Below are 22,872 nucleotides of genomic sequence, written 5' to 3'. Positions count from 1 at the left end.
CAAGCTTTTTTTTTTTTTCTTCTTAAAAATGTAGTGAACTGATGATGACAATCTCGTGGAATGTGTTATTCTGGGGATCAGTTGTTCTATTGGGTTAATTTGGTGATGGGCCTGCTTGATATGCAACGCGACATTTCTGTTTAAATTGTTGGATACACAGAACATCTCCTTTTTAAAGAAATGTTTTGTTGTTTAGTAAAATACATTTTGTACACAATAACAGTACATTTAATATGATTTGCTTTGGTTGAATTGCGCTGTTTGTAATTGCTTTCACAGAATTTGAAATTGTAAATTGTGAGCATGTTCATGAATCACATACACTGCATTGTAAAACAGCAAAAATGTACAAAAGAATGCAGAACGTCAAGCCCGGTGCTGTGGAGAGCTGCTGTTGCTACATGCAACAGGGTCTGTCATGACTCGAGGCTGACTTTGTAAGTGACAGGGATGTGAGGGTACCTGTAATGTATCCACTATCTTCCCCTATGCACTTTGTTCTCCCGGGAAACAAAGTCAGTGTGGGCTTCCTCTGCTGCTTTTAAATCTGTGGATTCCCATAAGGCTGAAGCCCATGAATGACCACAGGGAATACTCTGTGAGCTTCCCGCTCTGATAAGAAGACAGCTACTTAAAACAGAGGTAGAGGAAGGACAGAGGAGATGAAGTTGGAATGCGATGCAGAGGAGTGAGAGAGTAAACTACTGCAATTTAGGGTATTGTTTTAGGACTGAAAGGGACAAGGAATAAGTATATCTCTAGTTTTGAATAGTCAGGGAGTTTATGCTAATAAGCAAATATAATAACATAAATGTGAACATCAATAAGTTAACGTCTCTATTTTTTTAAAACACCTTCTGAGAGTTCACTACACAAGCACAACACTTTGAACCTGAGGGGATATGGAGAGCATTCATTTGCTATCTTGTGAAATTGGTAGTTGGAGAATGTGCTCCATCCTTCAGTGGTGGCCTACTTTAAAAGTAAAATAGCAGCTATTGGAAAAATAGAATGCCAATACAGTACTTAATATGTGTGTATATCAGGCTCGTGCAATGCGGTGGAGGCACACCTGAGAGGAATATGAAACTCTGGGCCAGGTGCTTGGTTCCCCGAGAGAGCGGGGACCGGAGGGTTTGGAGAACAGAGGGAGTGTTTGAAGTCCTGGAGGACGGTGCCGATTGTGGGTGGTATGGAAAGTCATAAGCCTCAAAAACACATGCTGCCACCTGGTTGTCTAAAATAGGCTGCCGTGCAATTATCTTGGTCCTGAAGTGCATGTGCAGCTTGGAGGTAATGCAGATTCATTTTCTGAGTGCGTCTTGTGAAAGGGGATGAACTTTTCTGACATGTCTGAGATTGAACACGTAGCCAAATTGGTCCACTTAGCTGTGTAACCATCTTAAAACGAAGACTCTCGTATATTTATTCATATTTGTATTTTATATGTTTATTTTTTAAGTAACAACTTAAAAAGGCAATTCATCCTGTATATTGATTCATACAAACAGCCCTCCAGGCATATATATATATATATATATATATATATATATATATATATATATATATATATATATATATATATATATATATATATATATATAGACACACACACACAGAGGGAGTCAGAGACAAAGATTTTCTGCCCTTTCAACCTTTGTTAATGTTTGATGTACTGTACTAGGTTATCGGAGCTCCAACTGATTTATTCAGGCATTCCTTCTAAAATGTTTAATTTGTTATTATTTCATTTAATTTGCACAGATTTTCCCTGGTAAATGTCAAGATTATTTTTTGTCCCCTTTTTCTGGTTGCATCGGCCTGAGATAAACACAGCGGCCTGGTGGTCCCGCATGTTTCTTTGTGCATCTTACTCGCGACCCACCCCACCAGACTCAACTGCTTTTACAGATACTAGCTTCTGGGTTGAAAAAGATGAAGGAACAGGGAAGCTGTCTGTCAGAATGAGTGAAATGACCCCATATCCAGCACACATGTCGAGTTCTGTGTGCATGTGAGCACACCTACAGTAATCATTTGCATACACACATAAACACACACACACACACAATCCTGCATTACACTGGTTTCAACCAGTGTAATGCATGGCCAGCATGAGACTACTGTATATCTCTTTCAAGATTATCCCTTCCCCTTTCCTCCACCTCCTCCAATGGAAGGCTTATCCCGGGTTGTGGGCTCCCCTCCTCTCTTGTCCCAGCACTGCTGCAAGGATCAGTGTGAATCAGGTGCCGATATGGTTGGAAGGAGAAAAGGGAGGAAGGAGCAAAAATGTAATCGTGCTACTCTTTCTTTTCACATGAGCGTGGATCAGTGACTTTTTCAAGTTCATCCTTTTGTCCATTTCACTTCAGAAATGTGTCTAACTTGTGTCATGTTTTCCAACATTGGCTTTCAAAGGAATGCGGCACGGCAGAGCACACTCTATAATTTATAATGTAACTATTCATGCAACCCGGCATTATGAAACACTTGCGACAGTACGTGGTCACACAGGCACATTTCTCAGGTGGGGCTCTTTAGTGCAGGCTGGTGCTTAAGAGAATGACAGCAAAAACCATTCAGAGCACCACATTGCTGAAGTGATGTACTTACATGTCAAAGCACCATCAAATCTTCCTGTAAAGCTATAATGACAGTACAGGAGTGGTATCTTAAAAGCATTTCAACTGTAGGTAAATATCGTGTGTTTAGAGATAGCAGACTGCAGCACACTGCACAGTACAGTGTGTGGAACCGGCTGGCAGCCTTCTTTTGTTCAGGAAAGTTTGAAAATGTGCCCTCGTATTCTACCAACAAATCTTTTTTGCAGTAAACGCTGCATCTGCTTTGCTCTGTACAGCAGATAACGCATTTAAACGATGCACCATGGAATAAACAGATTGTGCCTATTAGTGTCATCGATATGCATATATTTTCCCCACATTTTCTTGCTTTTTAACCCAATTCTGTCTCCCTGGCAGCTGGAGAAATGCCATTATGAATTTGTCTTTTATCTTGTACGATTGGTCTTGGCAGGATTCAGCCATTTTTCTTTAACATGTGTGCACTTACGCTTTATATGTCAGAGGCACCTCGGATGATCCATAAAATCTACCTGACACCTGACACTTGGCTGGAGATAACATCTGGTGGTAGCACAACCTGTGTCGATCTGTTGTTTATGGGATGACATGGCAAGTGGGAGTGGAACAATCAGATAATTTTGCAACGATCTTCTTTTTTTTTTATTTTGTGTACTCCAGATGTGCGTGCATATTCTTTTGTGGAATCTAAATGTGTGCACCATTTGTTTGGAGAGGTTGTTTCAATCTATCAGTGTTGGACCAGTGAGTCAGAAAGTCTAAAGGCTCATGTCAAGATAAAGGCTGTGTGTGTGTGCGTGTGTCTGTGTGTGTGTCTGTGTGTGCGTGTGTGTGTGTTTAAGAGAGTGTATATCAGAGTAGGCAGAGCGGGCCAAATAAACTCGAGAGAGAACTCACCGGAGACCGTCTTCTGCCATTGGACATGTATGTGCCCTCATGCTGTTTCTCTTCATCGAGCTGTACCTACTGAAAGGCTCCGAGGCATGTATTCTTCCTTTGGATCAGATCTTCCACAGCAACCCCTGCAAAGTATATGTTTCACCACATGCCTTAACTCAATTATTATGAAGCCTCAGTGGATTATGTATTGGCTTTCTGATATGAACATCACTGGGCTCAAGTCTCGTTTACATTTCGCGAATCGCTATCAATACAATCATCATTTTTCACATCTTGCTTATATGAAATGAATTACTCAATAAAGGGGATTATCACAGACATCCAATGTCAAATCACACTTTCTTTGTGCATTTGCCTCAAGTTGAGTGAAGTCATCAGAAGGTTGATTTTATACAAATGTCCTTTCACTTAGAGGAGGTATACAGTACATTACTTACGATGCATTCCCACTGCATCCATGTGTTTAATTTTAATACTTATACTGATCACGTCCTTGCTTTAAAAGAAAGCAGGTGTTGTCATGTTACATCCCGCTTCTTGTTTTCCCATTGCACCAAAAACTATGGCTGTGAACACATTGACTAAAAAGCTTCTTTCAGTACAAGTATTGCTTTTAAGTTTAACGCTTCCAGCTAGCTAATAACCATCACATTCTGGATTCTGTTTGTAGTTGAAACGAAAATGGAAAAGAATTATCGGTGACTCACAAAAAGACAAACCAAATAAACAACCTTTTTTGTCTGTGTAATTGCGGTGGCCAGCTGTAATGCCATTATAACATTTGATAGTGTATTGCACGGAAAGGATAGTAACAACTAAAAGCCTAGGTCAGCATTATAGTCTTTTATTGGGCCCATCCACTCGCTCACAGGCTTCACTTTTACAAGAGAAACTCCACTTAGTGACTGACTCAGTGCAGCACCATTCCTTTTACAGGTTCATACCCAATCCTATCCAAGTCAGCCTGACAGCAGGACTCATAAAAACATCATAATCAGCCCACTAAGAGGTGAGTTGCACTTAAATGGTTTTTGCCCCCAAACACCATAGATACTCTTACTTCCAGTATCGCAAGCCAGGCATCCAATTACAGTACTGCTGCTTTAGGGTCATCAGGTATTGCAATGTCAGAGACAAAAGCCTGTGTTACATACTGGGCTCTGACTTCCTACCTTCTGCAGCACAAAAGCAATGTGCCATTATACATCATTAAGCCAGTTAACCTGTATTTTATTCCCACTGACTAAAAAAAGGATCATTGTATTCAAGATTTGTATCTGTACTGTGCAGCAGTATCATGAGGTGTACTCATGTAAGCCTTATTTCAAATAATTACAGTTTAGCTGCTTTTCATATCACAAAAGGATAATGACTCAAATTCAAGTGTACAGTCCATCTATTTATTTTCTTTACACTCACTTGTGAAGCTCTCTTCCTGTTTCTTACAGAATTGTGTGCTTTCAGTGTGTTTCTCCCCACAATTATGTCTTTCGCGTGTCTTTTCGTCTCTCCGTTAGTGGCTGATGTATAGTGATTTCACGAGAGGTAGTTATTATATAGCAAGTGGTAAGTACATTTCCTCGAAGGCTTTGTGAGTGAGTACAGTATGATGCAGGCTGTCTTGGAAACAAGAGTGGCACTTGTTTATTTAATTTTTTATATAAATTGATCTGTTTTTTCACATTGGCTCATTATTATTGTTTTTTTTATTATATTTAGTTTGGAATATTGCTGTGACATATAATAGTAGTTGGCTGTCGCTGGAGGTCATCATGGCATGATGGACACACTATTTGCAATGAAGAGGTCAACAAGTATCATCAGGTTGAAAACAGCTATGATGAATAAATAGAAAAAGGGAAACATGAAGTGAGAGAAATATAGACCTTGTAAACATTGTGGCCATTGAGAAGCTCAACAACCGGTGTGGTTCTGGGATTCAAATGCAGTTCATGACTGAGTGCCTCTCTTTGCGTTCATGTTCTTTTCCCCTCGCTGTTAACTCCATCCCCAGGTGCCGCAGAGTGCATCTTTAATCAGGGCATGTCTGCCTTGACACCCTTATGTCCCCTGAACATGCTTCTCTGTAGCTGTGTAAAGAATAGTCATCAGGAGGTGACATGATAGCGACGTTACAGCCTCAATCACATTCTGCGAGCAATTCCCGCTTTTTATATTATGCATGCGTTTTTGTGTACCTGCGTGTGTTTGCGGGGGGCCATGCATGCATTTTAGAGACAGACACAGCACCAGCTGTCTTTAATTTGATTGGGGACTTCCAACTTTACTGTATATATCCGTCCCGGCGTTGATTGCCAAGGATAAACCTATTGCTGCTAACAAGCGTGGAGTCAAGCTGCCAGAATGAGAAAAAGTCATTTCCCCTCCTCTTGTCCTCATCTCTCAGCAAACCTTGACATTTTCCAGCACAGAAATGTGAAGTATTTCTTAAGTCCTTTCACGCTTCAGTTGACAAATTGGATCAACCTATCGGTTAACCTTCACAAGAAGAAGAGATAATACTTGAGCACATTTCTTAAAAATAAAACATGTGCATGCTCTTCTTTTCCTTGTTTGACAACCTTTCATGCGTCACTCTTCTAAGCTGCTTGCTTAGACACACGTGCACATTGCATTTTCCAAAAAGCAATGATGTTACACTGAAAAAGACATACTTAACCAAATCGTGTGTATCGTTATAAGTAGTAGTAGTGGTAGTCGTAATATTAACATTTTAACTTGCTCTTACCTCTCTCTACTAGTGGGTGTGGTCTGTAACAGATGAATGATGCACAGACCCTTGAGTCTTTTGTTTTTCTCTCGTACAATCAGACGTTACAGGAACGCTGTTTTATAATTATAAAATCCTGAGCAAATCCACTGGTGGATACAGTACACATTAAAATGTCCTGAGACAGAACACATATCGAATCAAAACATTGTTTTTTTTGCTCATGGAATGGAGTAAACAGGGTGAAGGAGTAACTGCTTTAGAAAAGATGTGGGAAGATGTTCCATTAGCTGACAAACTTACAAAATGCAACTATGTTGTATACACTGCAAAGTAGGACATTACAAAGACAGCATGTACTATAAATGACAACCAGGACAACGTGTGTCCTATTGTACTTCGTTTTCAAGGTAAACCACTGTCAATTTAATCTCCTCAATGAAGAGTTTGGTCCATGACCTTTTTCACTTACCCTAGCGAGATGTCTTTTAGAAAGGAATTCAACGTAAAAGACTCAAGTGTGGTTCAATATTTCATGTCTTCACATATACAATACAACCAATGCCTTGACAAACCCTGGCAACGGTCTCCTGCTCTTCCCAGTATTGCATTGTTAAACATGGAAAGGACCAATCTCTCTGCTGAAGCACAGGGGCGAGACTGATGTAGATCTGCTCATGTAACTGCCGGAAAACCTGACCACAAAAACATTTCCTTCCATATATCCTTTAAAGATAACCAGTAGTACAGGTGCACACCTCATAATCTCCACATTTCAGCCCATAATACTCTGGACTCCCTTTTCTGGGCTTTGGTCCCATGAGGCGCTGTGTTGGGAAAGGTACATTAATGGAGACCGTGGGGGCAACAGTCATCCTGCCAGCTATCCAATAGAACACCTATGAATCTGTATTCCTCATCCCATCATTGGGACACTGGGAGTGGGGCTTCAGCGATGTCTACTCCATGCTTTAGGTCGGACGACATGGTGGTGTGGTAAAGGACGGCAGGGCAGCCGCTTGGACCATCAGCTAGTGCCTTCCCACCAGCACTCAAGCGCAGTGGGTCACATCGAGCTGCCCTGGCACCACCAGAGAATGGTTTCCTAGAACTGATTGGCTGTCAGGCTCAATCCATTCGCTGCCCCCAGGAGCATGTCTCCATGACCAATTTAAGAGGCAGAGTCAGAGCCTTCCCACACTCCCTGCCTCAGAGAGAGAACAACAGTCATGTGTAGATGTGGGCAGATTAAATATATACTTGTTAAAAGGCCGTATCAAGCCCCGGGTCATTGACAATGCTCAGAGTTATTGATTTGAGGGATTTTTTATTTGCTCCACATTGTTGTTTTCACTTTTAAGTTCATTTTCACAGTCTGTTTTGAACATATTTGCTCCGTGTTGGAGTAAAAGTTAACTTGTAACCTTTGAGATACTGCGGCATAGTAGCTCCTCCCTCCATGAATATAAAGTCTCACTGTGTTAGATAATCTATGGGCTTTGCTAAAGTCCGTGGATACTTCCCCTTTTTAATTCAACATGAAGCTAATCCCTCTACTACATTTCTCAGGATTTATATTCATTTTTAAACTGACCCTAGAAGAGATTCCTAATCACAGGCATAAACTTAAGCAAGTCATGTATAATCATGAGAGCCCAAACAGTACTGCATTTCAATAGGAGACATTAAACGTTTGCAGGAGGCCTCCTCCTCTCCTCTTGGAATAGAAACAGGGGTCACTAAGGGAGATCTGTGTTGTCTCAATTAAAGGAGGAGGCGTTTTTCTCACTGGGCCTTGCTCCAAGCCCAGCTGTGTACCTTCCACCGTGGGCTGAGCCTCTCCCTGCATACTGAAAACATTACTGGCCACAGGTCAGAGTGTCACTCAGTGGGACTTCTGCTCCCTATACACACACCTTTGTTTTCAAGATCTCTGATAACCAGAACCAGATGGCTTCAGATAATTCAAGACAACTGGTTTCAAGACTCACAAAGTCATACGTGGTTGTGAGTAACGTTTAATAAACTATCGCCATTTTCCATTCTCATCATAATCGTTATCACCCCCTGGTATCACAAGGCATGATGATGACCTGCAGCTCCATTGTCTCAACATTCTTGCATTGTAAGTCAAAACCTGACAAAGAAAAAAAAAAAAAAAAAAAAAAATCGTTACAGAATACTTGGAGTTGTACTTTTGTTGCTGAAAGCGATGCTTATTCCTTTCGCAGGCAGTCATTTATTCATTCTAACACACGTAGATTATGTATATTATCAAGTGTTTTTATCAGGCTCTAATCTTGTTGTCAGAGCCAATATGTCGTGTCTCAGTCATCCTGCATTTGTAGATACTTTTCAATTATGTTTTGGTATACATAATCAATGCAGGTTTGCCAAGCTGAGAGTAAAATAAATGATTTTAAGTGTCTGGGAGAGGGATTGCCTTTTTGCAAGCGGGAGCATGCTTCTGAGATCGAAGATAGCGGGAGGAGTAGATAGAGAGGTGTGAATCCACACAGCAAATTGGCTTTGGGGTTGAGAAAGAGACCTCTGTTTAGCCTTAGTCAGTGGGAGAAATTGGTCACAGCTGGATTTCACCGGTCAATTGGTACGTTCAGATCTGGTAGTGCTCTCTATTTTTGAAGGTCTCGCTCATTATTCCAGCTATAACTGGGCAAGGCACTTTATCTTTCCAGCAGACATTCAGAAACACCTTTGTGTGTCCTAATACCGTTATACTTTCCATTTATTCACTCATAGCTTTCCCATCGCATCTGTTTTGTTTTTGTTTTGTTCGGGTTTGACAATTTAAAATGGTACAGATATGTAACTTCAAAGGATTCAGATTATATTCATAGGTCAATTTGTGTGTGTGTGTGTGTGTGTCTGTGTGTGTGTAATTGTATTTCTGTGGATCAGACATGACTGAGGTCAATGACTTCAGAATCCATCTCCTTTCGACGCTCTGGCAGCTCCCCAGTAGCTCAATCCTCAGTGGGAGTCTCTGAGATGGAGGACAGGGCACATGTTTGCAGGCAGATTGCACATTTGAGTGAATAAATTGCCTCGTAGAGGACCAGACTCCACATTGTCTATTCCACTCTGTGTTGCTTTGCCTTTAAATATGTTTGTTGAAGACCTGTCATCTGCGGTTTCTTTTATTTCTCTTCAAGGCCTGCTCATTTTATAATGTGCCTGGTGGCGAGGCTCCGTCCGGAAGTGAACATGTGGTAGTGTTTAGCTTCGTAATGCCGTGGGTTTTATGGACGTCTTGAGGGAGATATCTCATGGAAGGCAACCAGAATAGTGATTCTGGGCCAGCAAACAGACTGGATGTCCAAGTGTTGGAAAACTCTTGTTATCACAGAGCTTCCCAAGGGTATACCTCAGTCCATGGTCCACAGAGAAGGCTTGCAATGGATGCCAAGTCATCTTTAATAAGCCAAATTTGTTTTTGCGCAAACATTCATGTGTTTTTTCAGTGGAACCTATATTAATTTGGTGACTCCTTTTGGCACGGGGCAAGCTTTAACTCCTCCTGGGTTAATGGGATGTGTAACAGTTTCGCTCATCAGGGACTTCTCGTCACGTGATTTTGTTAGCCCCGATAAATCTTTCATGTATTTTGTTAAATTGTGATTTTGAAACACTTCCTCTCTGACATTATTCTCAAGTCTTGTCATCCTTGTGATGTAATATATTACAACAAATCAATGTGAATTACTAACTATTCAGAGTTAGTTGTTAGATTGCATGGCTGATATCAAATCTGAAGCATTTGAACCTACTATTTTCCTTAGAGGACCATCTGCCGAAGTGCTGCATAATACAGTCAGTTCAAATCGTATTATTTCCACAGATATTCTTCACACTTTCATACTGTGTTTGTTCACATTCCTATCATGACCTTTTAACTAATTACAACCCATAATGTATTAATCTATTAACATAGATTAATAAATGGTTCTGTTCTTATCATCTTGACATTACGATTATATGCTTCATACATAAACTGACATAATGTATTTCGATGTGAAGTGAATTTATGTCACTATTGTACAAAATGGCTTCAGGGAAACCAGCGAGCTGCCAAAAGGCCCCTCCCACACTGCCCATCACAAATGGCTCTTTACTGACTCATTGTTTTGGAGATTTCAATAACAAATATGTGTCTGTGCACAATGGATGGTTTTGTTGTCAGAGTATTACTCTTTAGCTACTGGGCAATTCATGAAGCACGTTTAAATGTTGGCAATGACTTTGATCAGCTGTTTTGGCGCTACACTGTTGGACAGGTTAAGCTTTTTTGGCAGAAAAATAAACGTTGCATTTTAACTAGAGACAATTCCACTTCTGATTATAAATGTGTCTGCATTTTATGTCATGGACTTTTCTGTCAATTTTTTTCATCACTGTTCCAGAACAAAGCTTGAACGATGCCAAAGTCAGTGTAAACCGGCACATATTCTGCATTTAATTCCTTTACTTTATGTTTATCTTTAGTGATTATTTGCATAACATACACAGTTCATATTATTCTCATTTAAATACCTTATTTGATTTAATTAAATGATTTTGGCATTAGTAGTTTTATTATTATTAAAACACTTCTTGGAGCTAGTGTTCGGGAATTAAACAAGTCATAATTTCCTCCCTGATATCTAATTTATAATGCTATAAAAACACCTTCAAATAAATGTCTTTATTTCAGTTCAAGTTTCCCAAAACTACTTTTTACAATATTATATTTGAATATCGTTATAATCTACCTTTTTTTTTTTTTTACTGAGCAGAGCTTGAGTGCATTATAATCAAGTAAATGTATCCTCGGTCAATGTTAGCTGTTAGCTCAGTTGTTACCTTAACCTTTAAATTGAACTGTAATGCATGATAATTAATTACAATATAATTACTATGATTCAGTTAGTTGTTTGAAATGTGTCTTCCTCCTTCATGGCTTATTTGGGACTTTACTCACTTTGAGGAACTTCCACACAAATAACATGTTGTGTGTTGGTGTGCGTCTGTGACTGTAAACGTTACTGTCTGTTCCGCTGTTTGCCAACATGAAACTACCATGCGGCACACATGTAAATGTCAAACACAATCTGCTGAAAATCATGCTAATGGAACATGCATCTCTATTTTTAACGAAAACACAAACTTTTGTTGAGTGGAGCTTGTGAATTTTAGTAACTTTTATGTTTTGGAGACATTTCTAAAACTTGCGTTATTGTTGTGGTCGACCATCTGCTTGGAATATGCCACCTATAGTCATCCTTTCCACACACCTGGGACTCAGACAAATGTGGCAACTCCAATGTGTGCAAGCCCTCCAGGGACCATCAGTCCACACGCAGTGCTCAGAGGAAACATGTGGCATAATTGAGTCAGCCAGCAAATACTGGAGCAGCCAACTGATGCCACTACTCATAGCACAGCGGGAGAACTCTGAGCTGTATAGGGCGGCACCAGAAAGACGTGTCCCTGTTTTAGATTATTAAAGGCACTGTTTTCCTTTTTAATTTGATATATCATGGGGTAAGAGCAAAGATTGCTGAGGCACTGACGAATGGGCTGAGAGCAAGCACCCTGCTGAGAGTTTAAGGTACCAAGGTGAGAGATTTAAGTGGCAGCAGAGAAAAGAATGGTTTTGGAGAACAATTTAGTACCGTGAGCAACCAAATCCCACTTCTAAGTTTAATTTGCCCTCTGTCTGTGGACTATTCTCTCAGGGACATCATTGTTTCCTCCTCTTTTATTTTTGCTGGCTCGTCAGTTTCTTTGTCCAAGGCACTTGCCATATAAGAAATCCAGCATGATTCCTTGGGCCTCAGTGGTTACTCACTCAGTTTATGTGAGTCAGGGTATTGTGGCTGTATTGTTGTTATCATTTGATTTATTTATGAAGTTAGTAATATTTATTTTGTGTCTCTCTATATTGCTGCTTATAGATGAATTTGGATAGAAAAAAGCTGACACTGAAACATTAACATTCATATCTGCCAGTCTTACATTAAAGGCAGAGTAAACATCAGGTTTATCATATTTTATTTTCTGACAGCAGGTGAACACATTGGCGTTATAACAGTCAGCAATTGAAGACCTGCGTTAGCGTCATTTACAAATACAATACTTTCACCCCATTCAGCTCCACTGAGTTATGAAATAAAGAGATGAAGAGGGTCTTTTTGGCTCAGAGGTAGAGAGGGTCCTCCTCTAATCTCGTGATAACCAGTTTGAACAGTATAAATACAAGTCCATTTAAAATCTAAAGCTGTAAAAGAAAGTGCCACTTTAATTGAAACTTGACTTGATCTTTGTCAGATCAAAGTATCATATCTCCCCGTATGTTAGATCAGTGGTTACACATGTATACACCATTATATGTATTGACCTTAATGCATTTATTTGAGGAGTCAATAATCCTTGTAAGTAGTAATACAATCCTGACACCGATTCAAAGCACCATGAAAGTGGTGTAAATAAAAGTGTGTAAGATTTTCCTCTCAGTAGTCAAGATTACAGGCACTAATCAAAGGTTTGTGTCCAATTTTTGGCAAGAAAAGCTCCTCTCATGTTGCTCCTGTTAACAAACAGAAAAGTTCAAGCCATTGGCTGATTTGCATCCCTGAGCTCCATTGAGTTTGCAGGTGATACAGCATTTTGTGAACCATGGTCAGAGTAGACTAAAATTTAGAGTGCAGAGTCTTGTCAGTCTCTTAGGAACCTCCTCAGATGTTGACAGAAAATCAAACCATAGCATTGGTACATACTTGAACCATTTTTATCCCTACTTAATACAATAAACAACTGCATCCCTGATGTCATGTTTTGATATAAAGCACTGGAGTTAGGCAGGTGCCTTCAGCATTGCGTCTTCTGGCTGCCCAGGAGATGTTGCCTCTTTGATTGTTTCTTAAATATGCAAGCCAGTGCTTGGGGAGCAGATTGTTTGTTCTAGATTTCCTGGGAGACTCTCACCTTGGGCTTAAACAGAGCAGTTGTGATTATTAGCAACAAAGTGTGCTGTCTCTCCCACAAGCCATCGGCAGAAGAGGGACCGTTTCTCACATCTCTGCCTCTTCCATATTATTAACTCATCTTCAGTGCTGTTATTCCAGTCTGACATATTGTTGACCTTTTGTCCCGTATGTTGGTATCCATGTTTTTAGAGATTGATGTTATTGAAGTGTAATTGAAGAGTAATACACACTGGCCTGTGGTGTTTCCCCAGTGTTCTGCCTCAATAAAGTCTCCATTATGGCAACAAAGGTCTCCTTTTTCTTGGACCCATTTGTTGTTGTGTTCAGTCATGTAACAGAGACATAATGCCATTTTCTGGAACTGTGGGGGGTTAAACAATTATCTCATTTGCTCTAGCAAGCTGACAAATAGGGCCAAAGGGAAGGAGCTGTGTTTATCAACCATCTACACACTGTCACAATGGCAGAAACGATGGCACATGCAAACAAATAAAGAGGGGGAAGTCATCCGCAGGACTGTACTATGATCATACAAATGACATTATTGCTCATTATGTAGTTCCATTATAATGTGGAAGGGGGCTGTCATCTATCACATCTGCCTTTAAACAAACCAATGTTTTACCAATTGTGCAGTGGCCTTACGAATGCAAGGCTGGACACCAAGAATATAACCTTTTTTTTTAAAGTTGTCAGTCACTTTATGTTGTTATCCAATTGAACAACAGTAATGTGTAATGCGAGAGCAATTGTTTTTGATTTATTTGGTACAACATCTTGTTTAAGACATACACTGTGATATATCATATTCAGTGTTGGATGCAGTATTCATCATGAAGTGCTCAGTTAAGTAGCCTATAACATTTTTCAGCAGTTGTAGCTCTGAGAGTAGGCTTTTTGTTGATGTGGAAACGATGGTTTTGAAGGCCATTTGTTGACATGGAACCAATCTCTGCCCGTCAGCTCAGGCTTTAATATGACTTAATGTATTGATTCTCAACTACGTCAATTGTCTTTCCACTTTGTGTTGGGAATTTTTTTCAACATCATTTTATTGTTCAAAGCAGCATACAGCGCCACAAGCTGTCAGGGTAGCGTGTTGACTAAAGTGTGATGCACAGTCTTGTTGCATTGCATATCATTTTTCAAAATGTTGATGTAGTAATGAAAGTGTTTTTTTCTCCTTGCAGTGAAAAAAGATGTAAAAGATGAAACCGATGACAGAATGCAACAATTCAAGAAGAAGGCGAAAGAGCTTCGTATCCTGGATTCCAAAACGGCACAGAATCTTTGTAAGTATACAGTTATGTTTTTTTAAAAGACTATGAAGTATTTTATTTGTTAACCATGACATTTTTTTTCAAAAATGTCAGTGCTATTTCCACGACGGTCTTTGTTCTTTTTTATACCACCATGAACAATGCAACAAAGCTGTTTGTGGGAAACCAACAGTAGAAAGCCCCCTATAGTGAGAGTGTTTTATTAAGCTCATTGGGGACATGTTTCCTTGGTAGTTGTTTAGCGGTCACCACAAGTACATACAGCTTGTGTCCAAGTTCCCTGTCTGTAATCATGTGTAAAGCAAAGTCCTACTAGGACTGAGCACTAATGCTACTTGTAGGTGTTTTAAAACCCCCAGGAGCTTAAGTGGACTAAATGTGAAGTTGATAATAGTGCACAGTTTGTACCTCACCTTCAAAGTGTTCCTGTTTTTGTTCTGGTGGAGAAAAGGTTTTTCGGTTAGGGATCATTTTAGGTTCGATGCAAATGATCTGCAAAAATATGCTGTATTCGGCTTTCACTACCAGCTCAACCCATGCACCTTCTCTCTTCTATGAGAACCTTCTTGATCCCAAATCCATGAAATGTGTGTATGAATTCATTACACACACAAAAATTGACTGGCTGCTGGCAGCCTTGTTTTGATTGGTGGGTAGAGCATTTCTCATTGTTTCTCCAACTCTTTGGGATTTCATCTGCAGCCTCGGCATCCTTTACCTCTGAGATACAATGCTGAATACTAACACCTTATGAAATATGCATGTTATATGCTAAGATTACAGGTCACCCTCCTTTCAACCCTTATCCCTGCTCATTGCTTTTCCATGTTTTTCTTTCCTTTCTTCTTTAAAGGACGAGTAGAGGGGTATGCAATTCATAGTGTTCACGTGATGTCACGGTTGTATGGGAACGCCCCCCTGGAAGGCATAACAAAGCGGCCTTCCACTGCCCGCCAACGACAGCTTAGCTTTTACCCCACTGTTAGCCAAAATGACAGATATTTGTTGTTCAATTGGATGCACAAACCAAAGAGGAGACAAGCCAGGGCTGTGTTTCTACAGAATCCCAGCTCAGAGTGAAAAACCCAGAGAGGAAACAAGCACACTTTTTCTAAACCTGCCATGCAAATCAAATCACACTAATTTCTTCTCTTCCAGCGACCCAGACTAGACCAGTCAACAGTGCATCATTTAGGAGTATAGTTCACTGGACAATGGGTCAAGTGTTCACGCCACAAAATTGACACACATTCTTTATCGTAAGCCAATAAAGAATACATCATTTAGATATTACTTACTCATAGCTACAAATCTCCATTGACAGAAACTGTAATTCTACTTAACTGATCATTGTAATCAGTTGTAAAATATTGAATTCACTTCGCAGAAACAAGCTAAAACACATTAATATCCTATTCTTTAGCCTTCCCATTGTTCCAACACTCACCAACTGTGGTTTTGTTGAAATAAATCTTTAATGTACTGTGTTAGATGTGAAAGTACGGCTCTGCACGCTGTTTCCTCACACACAATATGTTTGGCATGTCTCCAATTACCACATATCTTCGCTTTGACGATGAAGAATGTATTGTCCTCTATCTCCTGAACAGCATTATTGGCTCATTCATATTGAAAATAGTAGTAACTCTCCTTATTTTTGTACGCTTTCATCTTGGGAGCAGTATAGATTCTCTAAATAATATGAACATCGACAAAGTACAGCTCTGACAGGGACTTATCTGTTTATAATGATTGAAATACAGCAGTGGATGCTATATGTGGGTCACTTGTGTCTAAGGCTTACAGTTTGTTTATATATTTTATTTGTTTCTCTTTTGAGAGGTGATCTAATGATCAAGCGATAACAATCCGGCAGGCTTGTGCTGTACGGTACCTCCATGGAGTTCCCAGTGTTAGTGGTGATGTCAGACCATTGTTTTGCCTTTTAGTTCGCCACACCAGTCACATGACCAAAAACTATAAATAGCACACTGTAAACTGGGACGAGTATTTTTTTGTTGGTGGATAAATTCCTGTTCACGGTTTATGGGGACTAGAGGCAAACTAGAATATCAAAATAAGCTGAGGGATGAACCTACATTAGAGAAACACGCACTACTATATGAGCTTCCAACCCATTCCCTTCCTGTTTGCTGGTAATATTATGCAATAGGTTCAAATTTTAGCGTTTTCCATGAAGAGAGGCCAGATGAATGAGCTCATCAGGCAACATATTGGGGTATGACATCAGGATGGGGCATGTGGGTATGACACATAGTAGCATATGCGTGTGTGTTTGCTTGTGCGAGTGTGCGTTTGCTTGTGTGTGCGAGTGTGTGTTTCAGTGTGCACATGTCATTGCACTTGCGTAGGGCTGTGACCATGTTGATAGGTGTCACTATCATCTCTGATTACAGCCCCAGCAGATGGGCTTCACATTTGTCAGGAAGCAAAGATAAGTGTAGAAAATCTCACCTCCAGAATGGCAATGGGTGGAAGGCATGTGGTCCTAATCAACTAGTCTGTCATGTTTATTGAATGTGCTGTAAGTCGTTACGTTGTTCATTCTGCACACACAACATCTTTTGCTTCTGTCCATCCGGGGAGAGGGATCCTCCATTGTTGCTCTCCTAAAGGTTTCTTCCCTTTTTTTCCTGTTTTTTTTTTTTTTTTTCATTTTTTGGGGGAGTTTTTCCTGATCCGATGTGAGGTCCTTGGATAGGGATGTAATATGTGTACGGATCGTAAAGCCCTCTGAGGTAAATGTGTAAGTTGTGATTCTGGGTTATACAAAATAAACTAAATTGAATAATAGTTGCAATACACTGAGGTATCCATGATCATATGCACTGCCTTCATATCTGTCTCAGCTCCCTTTTTAATTTTGATGTGTGTTAATATTGAAGGTTCAGTGACTGGGATAGGTATCAGGACAAAGTTAATGATTGTAATGCCAGTGACACTTTATGTATTCTGGTAAAATCATAACTTTTACAAAGCGCTTCAGTTGAGTTGACTCACGGCTAAACCGTGTAGATAGATTATTGTAGCTGTTAAAATGAGATGAGACAGCTGCATGGAATACTTATTGCAATGAACAAAAAAAAAATCAATTTGGACTAGTATGTTACGTCAGGGATAGTTGCATTACCCTGTAGGCACTTTGCAAAGGTTGAAGACAAACAGACCACAGGTTTGTGACACTTTCCTTTATATTAGTGAATCATCCATCAAGTTGTGGGTGAACAATACTGAGTCAAATTAAAATATCTTGACTTTTTAAGTAGATAAAAATGTTGTTTTTGTAATTATCGACTACAATTCTGTTAATTAAATTTGAATTAAATAAATTATATGTAAAAAATAAATAATACAAATTAAAATAATCGGCAATCAGGAAACAATTTCTAGTCTTGAGAAGTTTCATTGCTAAAACAGAAGCAGAAGCCAGATTGGACATTTTTGTAGGTGAGAGGTTATAAGCATTTATCTTTAATCTTTAATAAGAAATGATTGCATTAACATACTGTCTGCTTGAAATGTTTAAGATAATTTAATCAGTGAGTTTAGAAAAGGATATCTTTGGCCAGAAGTAAACCCTGCGATAGACTTAGAAGTAACGTTGTTAGGTAACTTCATGAGGTAACTGGAGGTGTATCAGCCATTATAAGTGTACTCAGTTTGACACACATTATTTTAGGTTGTATTCACTTGAGTCGAGAGGAAATTGAAATTAATATAATACAAATATTTGTTCAAGCTAGTGTGTGTTAATTTTGTTAAAATGTGGTTGTATAGATATGAAAACAATATACTCATGCCAGTTTTGACAAGTCTACAGTGTAGGTGTGCACTCAGGCTCGGCATATATTACAGATTATTTCTAAAAGTGCACACTGTTCTCTTATGTATCTCAAGCACAGTGACTTCTCAAGGCAGTTATACAACTAATGTGGACTCTAGTTGATTGTGTTTTGTTAATTAAACAATTTCCTTTACAGAAATAGTAGATTTCCCACTAATACTCAATTTGTGAAACATCTCTGAGCTGCAACTGTGGAGAACCTTTGCATCACACAGCTTGTGTGGAAAACAAGTACATTGCCTCTAACTAAAGACACCACTACTTCTTGTACTCCTCCAAAAACTGTATCGCACCAAAGCAACATTTGAGATGCAATCTTGGCAAGTTGTTGCCAAAGTGTGTACCAAAACTGCAAAACCAAACCCCCATCTGCACCCCTTTGCTTATCATGGCACAGTTAGATTAGCATGCAGCCAGGACCAGGCAGGTGCAGGGTGACCACACCTATCACTGACAGAGATTTGAGCAAGTTAAAAGCCTGCTACTGGAGATGGCAGCGAAAGTAAAATGTTCAGCCAAACCTCAACAATTACAAACTGAAGTAGATACAAACGGGGGAGAAGAGGCAGGTAGAGAGTCTGTAACTCTCTACCTGCCTCTTCTCCCCTGTCTGTATCTATTTCAGTTTGTAATTTACAATATATCCCAGGATTACCTTTGACAACCCTCCCCCAAGAGAACATTGTATCCAGCTGTTGGTTTCATATGGGGAGGATATAGCACATATTGAAGTGACACTAATAAATGTATAGCATTTAGACAGCAAACAAGGATGACACGATCCATTTCATGAGAAATAAATCCAAATCAGGAACACTTCACGCTAATGAGGGGAAAAATGTGTACATATAGATTACTAACAGAAAACGACAAACATATATTTCTAGAGCTACTTCCTCTTCAGTTCTGAGCCACAATGAAGCCATGAATGTTAATGTTAAGTAAATACACCTGTGTATAAACCTCACATCAAAAGCAATCGTTGAGGTTTGCCATGACTATGTACTGAGTAATTGCAGTAAATATTAATGGTGTAATACATAGTTATACTGTGACAAAAAAGATGCTCTCCGTCTCCGTTTGCTGCGCGTCAAATACAGACGTCGGGTCCCACTGCAGCAGCAGAATAGCAGCTGTTGAGTGAGTCTCCTCCAACTCATTACCAAATCTCCACCTGTGACTTCCACCTGGATACACCATCAGCTCCAGTTTCCACTGTAGGCACCCCACCTGGAGAGTGAAACACCCACTAGGCTGTTCCCTGAGGCAAATTCAGTGTACTTCTCTGTATTCAACAAACCCATGTAGCCCTGCCAGATGACACCATTACTGCTACCAGAACTACGACTTACTTACTGTTATTAACTATTATTAATGTTAGCAGTATTGTTCACTGTTTATAACTTTGTTTTGCATGACTTTGGCATCTTTCTATGTTGCTTGTTTATTTTAATGTTTTCCTTTCTTCACAATTTTGTCAGTGGGACACAAACTATCCAGAAAGTGTATTTGTTTTTTCAAGTGACAAGTTCGGTCTGTGGTCATTTTGTCAGAGGAGCAATGAGTGCTGAAATGTCTCTTTGAACCCTGCGGTCTAATAAAGAAAAAAAGGGGAGGAAATGACTCTCTTCTCTCTCTATCACAACAGCAATTTTCTTGGGCTCGTTCCGCCTGCCTTATGAAGAGATCCGGGACATTGTGCTGCAGGTGGACGAGGATAGACTGAGCGAATCACTCATCCAGGTAAGACTGATGTTCAGTGTGGTGTGTTAGTTTTTTTGCACAGGCACACACACAAACACATGGGCACACTTATTTTTACCCTCTGAAAAATGTGTGCACTTGTGTGGCAGCGAGTGACAGAGACTTTCTATACCCGTTCATGTGAAAAGATATATATTTTTTAATTTCAGTGTCTAGCAGCTTGTTTTTCAACCCCATTTTACACCAGCTATAGTCCATGTTTGGCCCAAGTCTTTTTCTGCCATTCTCATGCAGACCATAGAGACCCCCCATTCATCCTCTTATAATGGATGATGAAGGACAAGGCTTGGCAAAGTCCTCGCAACTCCACCCTCCTTTCCTCTTGCCTTTGTCTTAGACCATAATTGATGAGCTTCCTAAAGGCTACTTGTTTTTGCTTCCATTTTATTTCATTGTTTTGTCTCAGAAAGCATTAATTGAAAGCAGAAAGGGTGCATCCGAGGTAGAGGCGCATCACTTGAGAGCATGAGCCTCAATAGCAATAATATAAGCTGCATTGTCCTTGTGATAAGCACCAAAGCAGTGCTGTCGTCTTTTGTTTGTTTTATTTCAGTAGTAGGAGGTGTACATTTCAAGAGTGAGCTGCAAATGGAAGATTTCATTCCAATACACAAATTGCAGTGATACACTTTGTGTCCAATAATCCTTGATTTCCCCCAGCCAGCAGTGGGCATCCTTGAAGTACAGCTTTCAAGCTAAAGTTCAGTGGTCTTTCCTATCTTACCAACCAGTAGATACGTACATTAACTTTGTATTGATATACAGTAAATGTCCTTTCCTACCTGACTTTTAAACCAACACTTCCACAGGAGCTGGTCTGCTTCCTCCCTGATTAGATCCCATAGACTTTTAAAAGGTGGCGAAGCAATATATATTTAGATTTAGCCTATCTAGAGAGCTACCCTGCCGGACTATTATTTTGAGCTCTGATAACCTTTAATTGGCCAGAAATCTGGCAGAAAGTACAGAGTGTATGGTATGAGATGGCAGACCCCTCTCTGCTTCGTGAGGGGGAAAGGAAGTTAAGGTGTTGACCTTTTCCCACCTTCAGCCTTTCTGAAGTAAAATAGAAATAGTGTAGACAGCTGTGTCCCTAACAGATCCCCACCAGGGCCTCGTTGCACATATGTACTTTGGTTGCCTACGTGGAAAAGAGCCACTATCAGACAACTAACATTAAACCGACTCTGACCAAGCTACCGACACTAAGCTGCTTTCAATAGTACCAAAATGCAGCACTTAAAAAGCACAAATAGACACGAGACGAATAGAAACAACAAAACAAGCTACACCATCCATTCTCAGATCATTTTCGTGATGCAGTTACCTTGCTAGAGGCATTCGCTGTAACCTTCAATTTCCTTTTGTTCATTGTTTAACAAAAACCTTTTTGACTCAATCATGTTGGGGATATGACAAGTGGTCAGGGATAAGTGACAACAATTGTGCTTTTGTCGTTTCCTTTCCACATGCAACCACCCTTTTTTTTTTAGGGTTGCCACTGTGTCAAACACTTCTTTAATTTCCATTTTTAATAAATGTGTAGCAGGACAATTAGGCTGGAAAAAAAGAGGGCTCAACCAAAAACAAGTGTGAGTCAGCATAAGCATCTGGGAACCAAGCGAATGTCACAGGGTCCAGGGGGAGGTGGGAGGACCAACTGAGTTAACTTATTGGTGCAGAAGGAGCACACATCTGGCAAGTGTGTCGCTGCCGTCCATATAGTGATGCTGAAGACAGATTAATGACTGGACTGGACAATGACATCACTCTAAAATATGTATTATCATTAGTATTATTCATTTTAGTAGTAGTATTATGTAGGAGTAATGTTAGTATAATTATGATATTAACTTTATACCAACAGTATACCGTGCCCCAGCCTTTATGTGTACTGTTAGCTACAAGTTAACCATAGTGTTTATACATTAGTTAGTTATATCAATAATAGTTTTTGGTATTTTATGTGCAACAATAATACTTATGAGTGTTACAGAATGAAGCTCTTATCCCATTGTTTGTTGTTTGTTATACCTATTGTTACAATTATACCCCTTCAGTTTTGCTTTTACGAATATTTTACAGTGTTGTAGTATTCAATGTGAGTAACATTTAAACAAAGAGATACTGGACATATATGAAGGTAAGAATATTTATCCTTTTAGTTTTGCTCTACACTCAGTAATAACTAAATGTTTTACAGGCATAACATGTCATATTGTTTGTTTGAATGTTATCATTAATATTATGTTAAAATACCTAGAATTTTAACAAGAGTGATGAAAGCATAGCAAATATAATTGATATGTACTACATTAGTTGTATTTAGATCCAAATAGTAATTGTTTATTTCAAGGGGTTCATTAGTTCACTTGAATTATATTGAATATGTGTCTGAACAGTGTTGAACTCATTTGAATGCTTTAGACTCTATTATTCCATTATATAATGCATACTGTAGTGTTTTAAAATATATTCATGTGAAGCTGGGAGCAGTAGTAGGCCTTGGCAAACTGTCAATATGTCCACTAGTGCATATTACTGTTTTTGTCTGCCTCACTGTTGCCAGGCTGGCTTTTGCTTCATATGAAGACGATCTGAAAGCTCCGTCCTTGTATTTGTGTTTTTCTGCCTGTACAATATGCTGTTTTTACAACAGCATGGACATTTTACTGTCAAAGTGCTATTTTGTTTTACTCGTATGAAAAGGTCACATATTGTATACCTGGATAACCCCCTG

General features: G+C 39.5%; 1 protein-coding gene across 3 annotated transcripts in view; it reads left to right on the top strand.

Moving 5' to 3' along the window:
- The window catches only part of diaph2 (diaphanous-related formin 2), a 352,767-nt gene that overhangs the window by 186,266 nt on the left and 143,629 nt on the right, over positions 1-22,872 (top strand). For all 3 annotated transcript variants that reach the window (XM_068592221.1, XM_068592230.1, XM_068592213.1), the window contains 2 exons: positions 14,414-14,515; positions 20,017-20,111. In XM_068592221.1, coding sequence (XP_068448322.1) covers positions 14,414-14,515; positions 20,017-20,111 — 197 coding nt within the window. The remainder of the gene's footprint in view (positions 1-14,413; positions 14,516-20,016; positions 20,112-22,872) is intronic.

The sequence above is a fragment of the Clinocottus analis genome, unplaced genomic scaffold (assembly GCF_023055335.1).
Source record: "Clinocottus analis isolate CAN_PGR_092001 unplaced genomic scaffold, fCliAna1.0.p SCAF_10, whole genome shotgun sequence".
In the NCBI taxonomy this organism is placed as follows: Eukaryota; Metazoa; Chordata; class Actinopteri; order Perciformes; family Cottidae; genus Clinocottus; species Clinocottus analis.
Note: the sequence above shows the minus strand (reverse complement) of the source record. Positions and strands in the feature narration are given on the sequence as shown.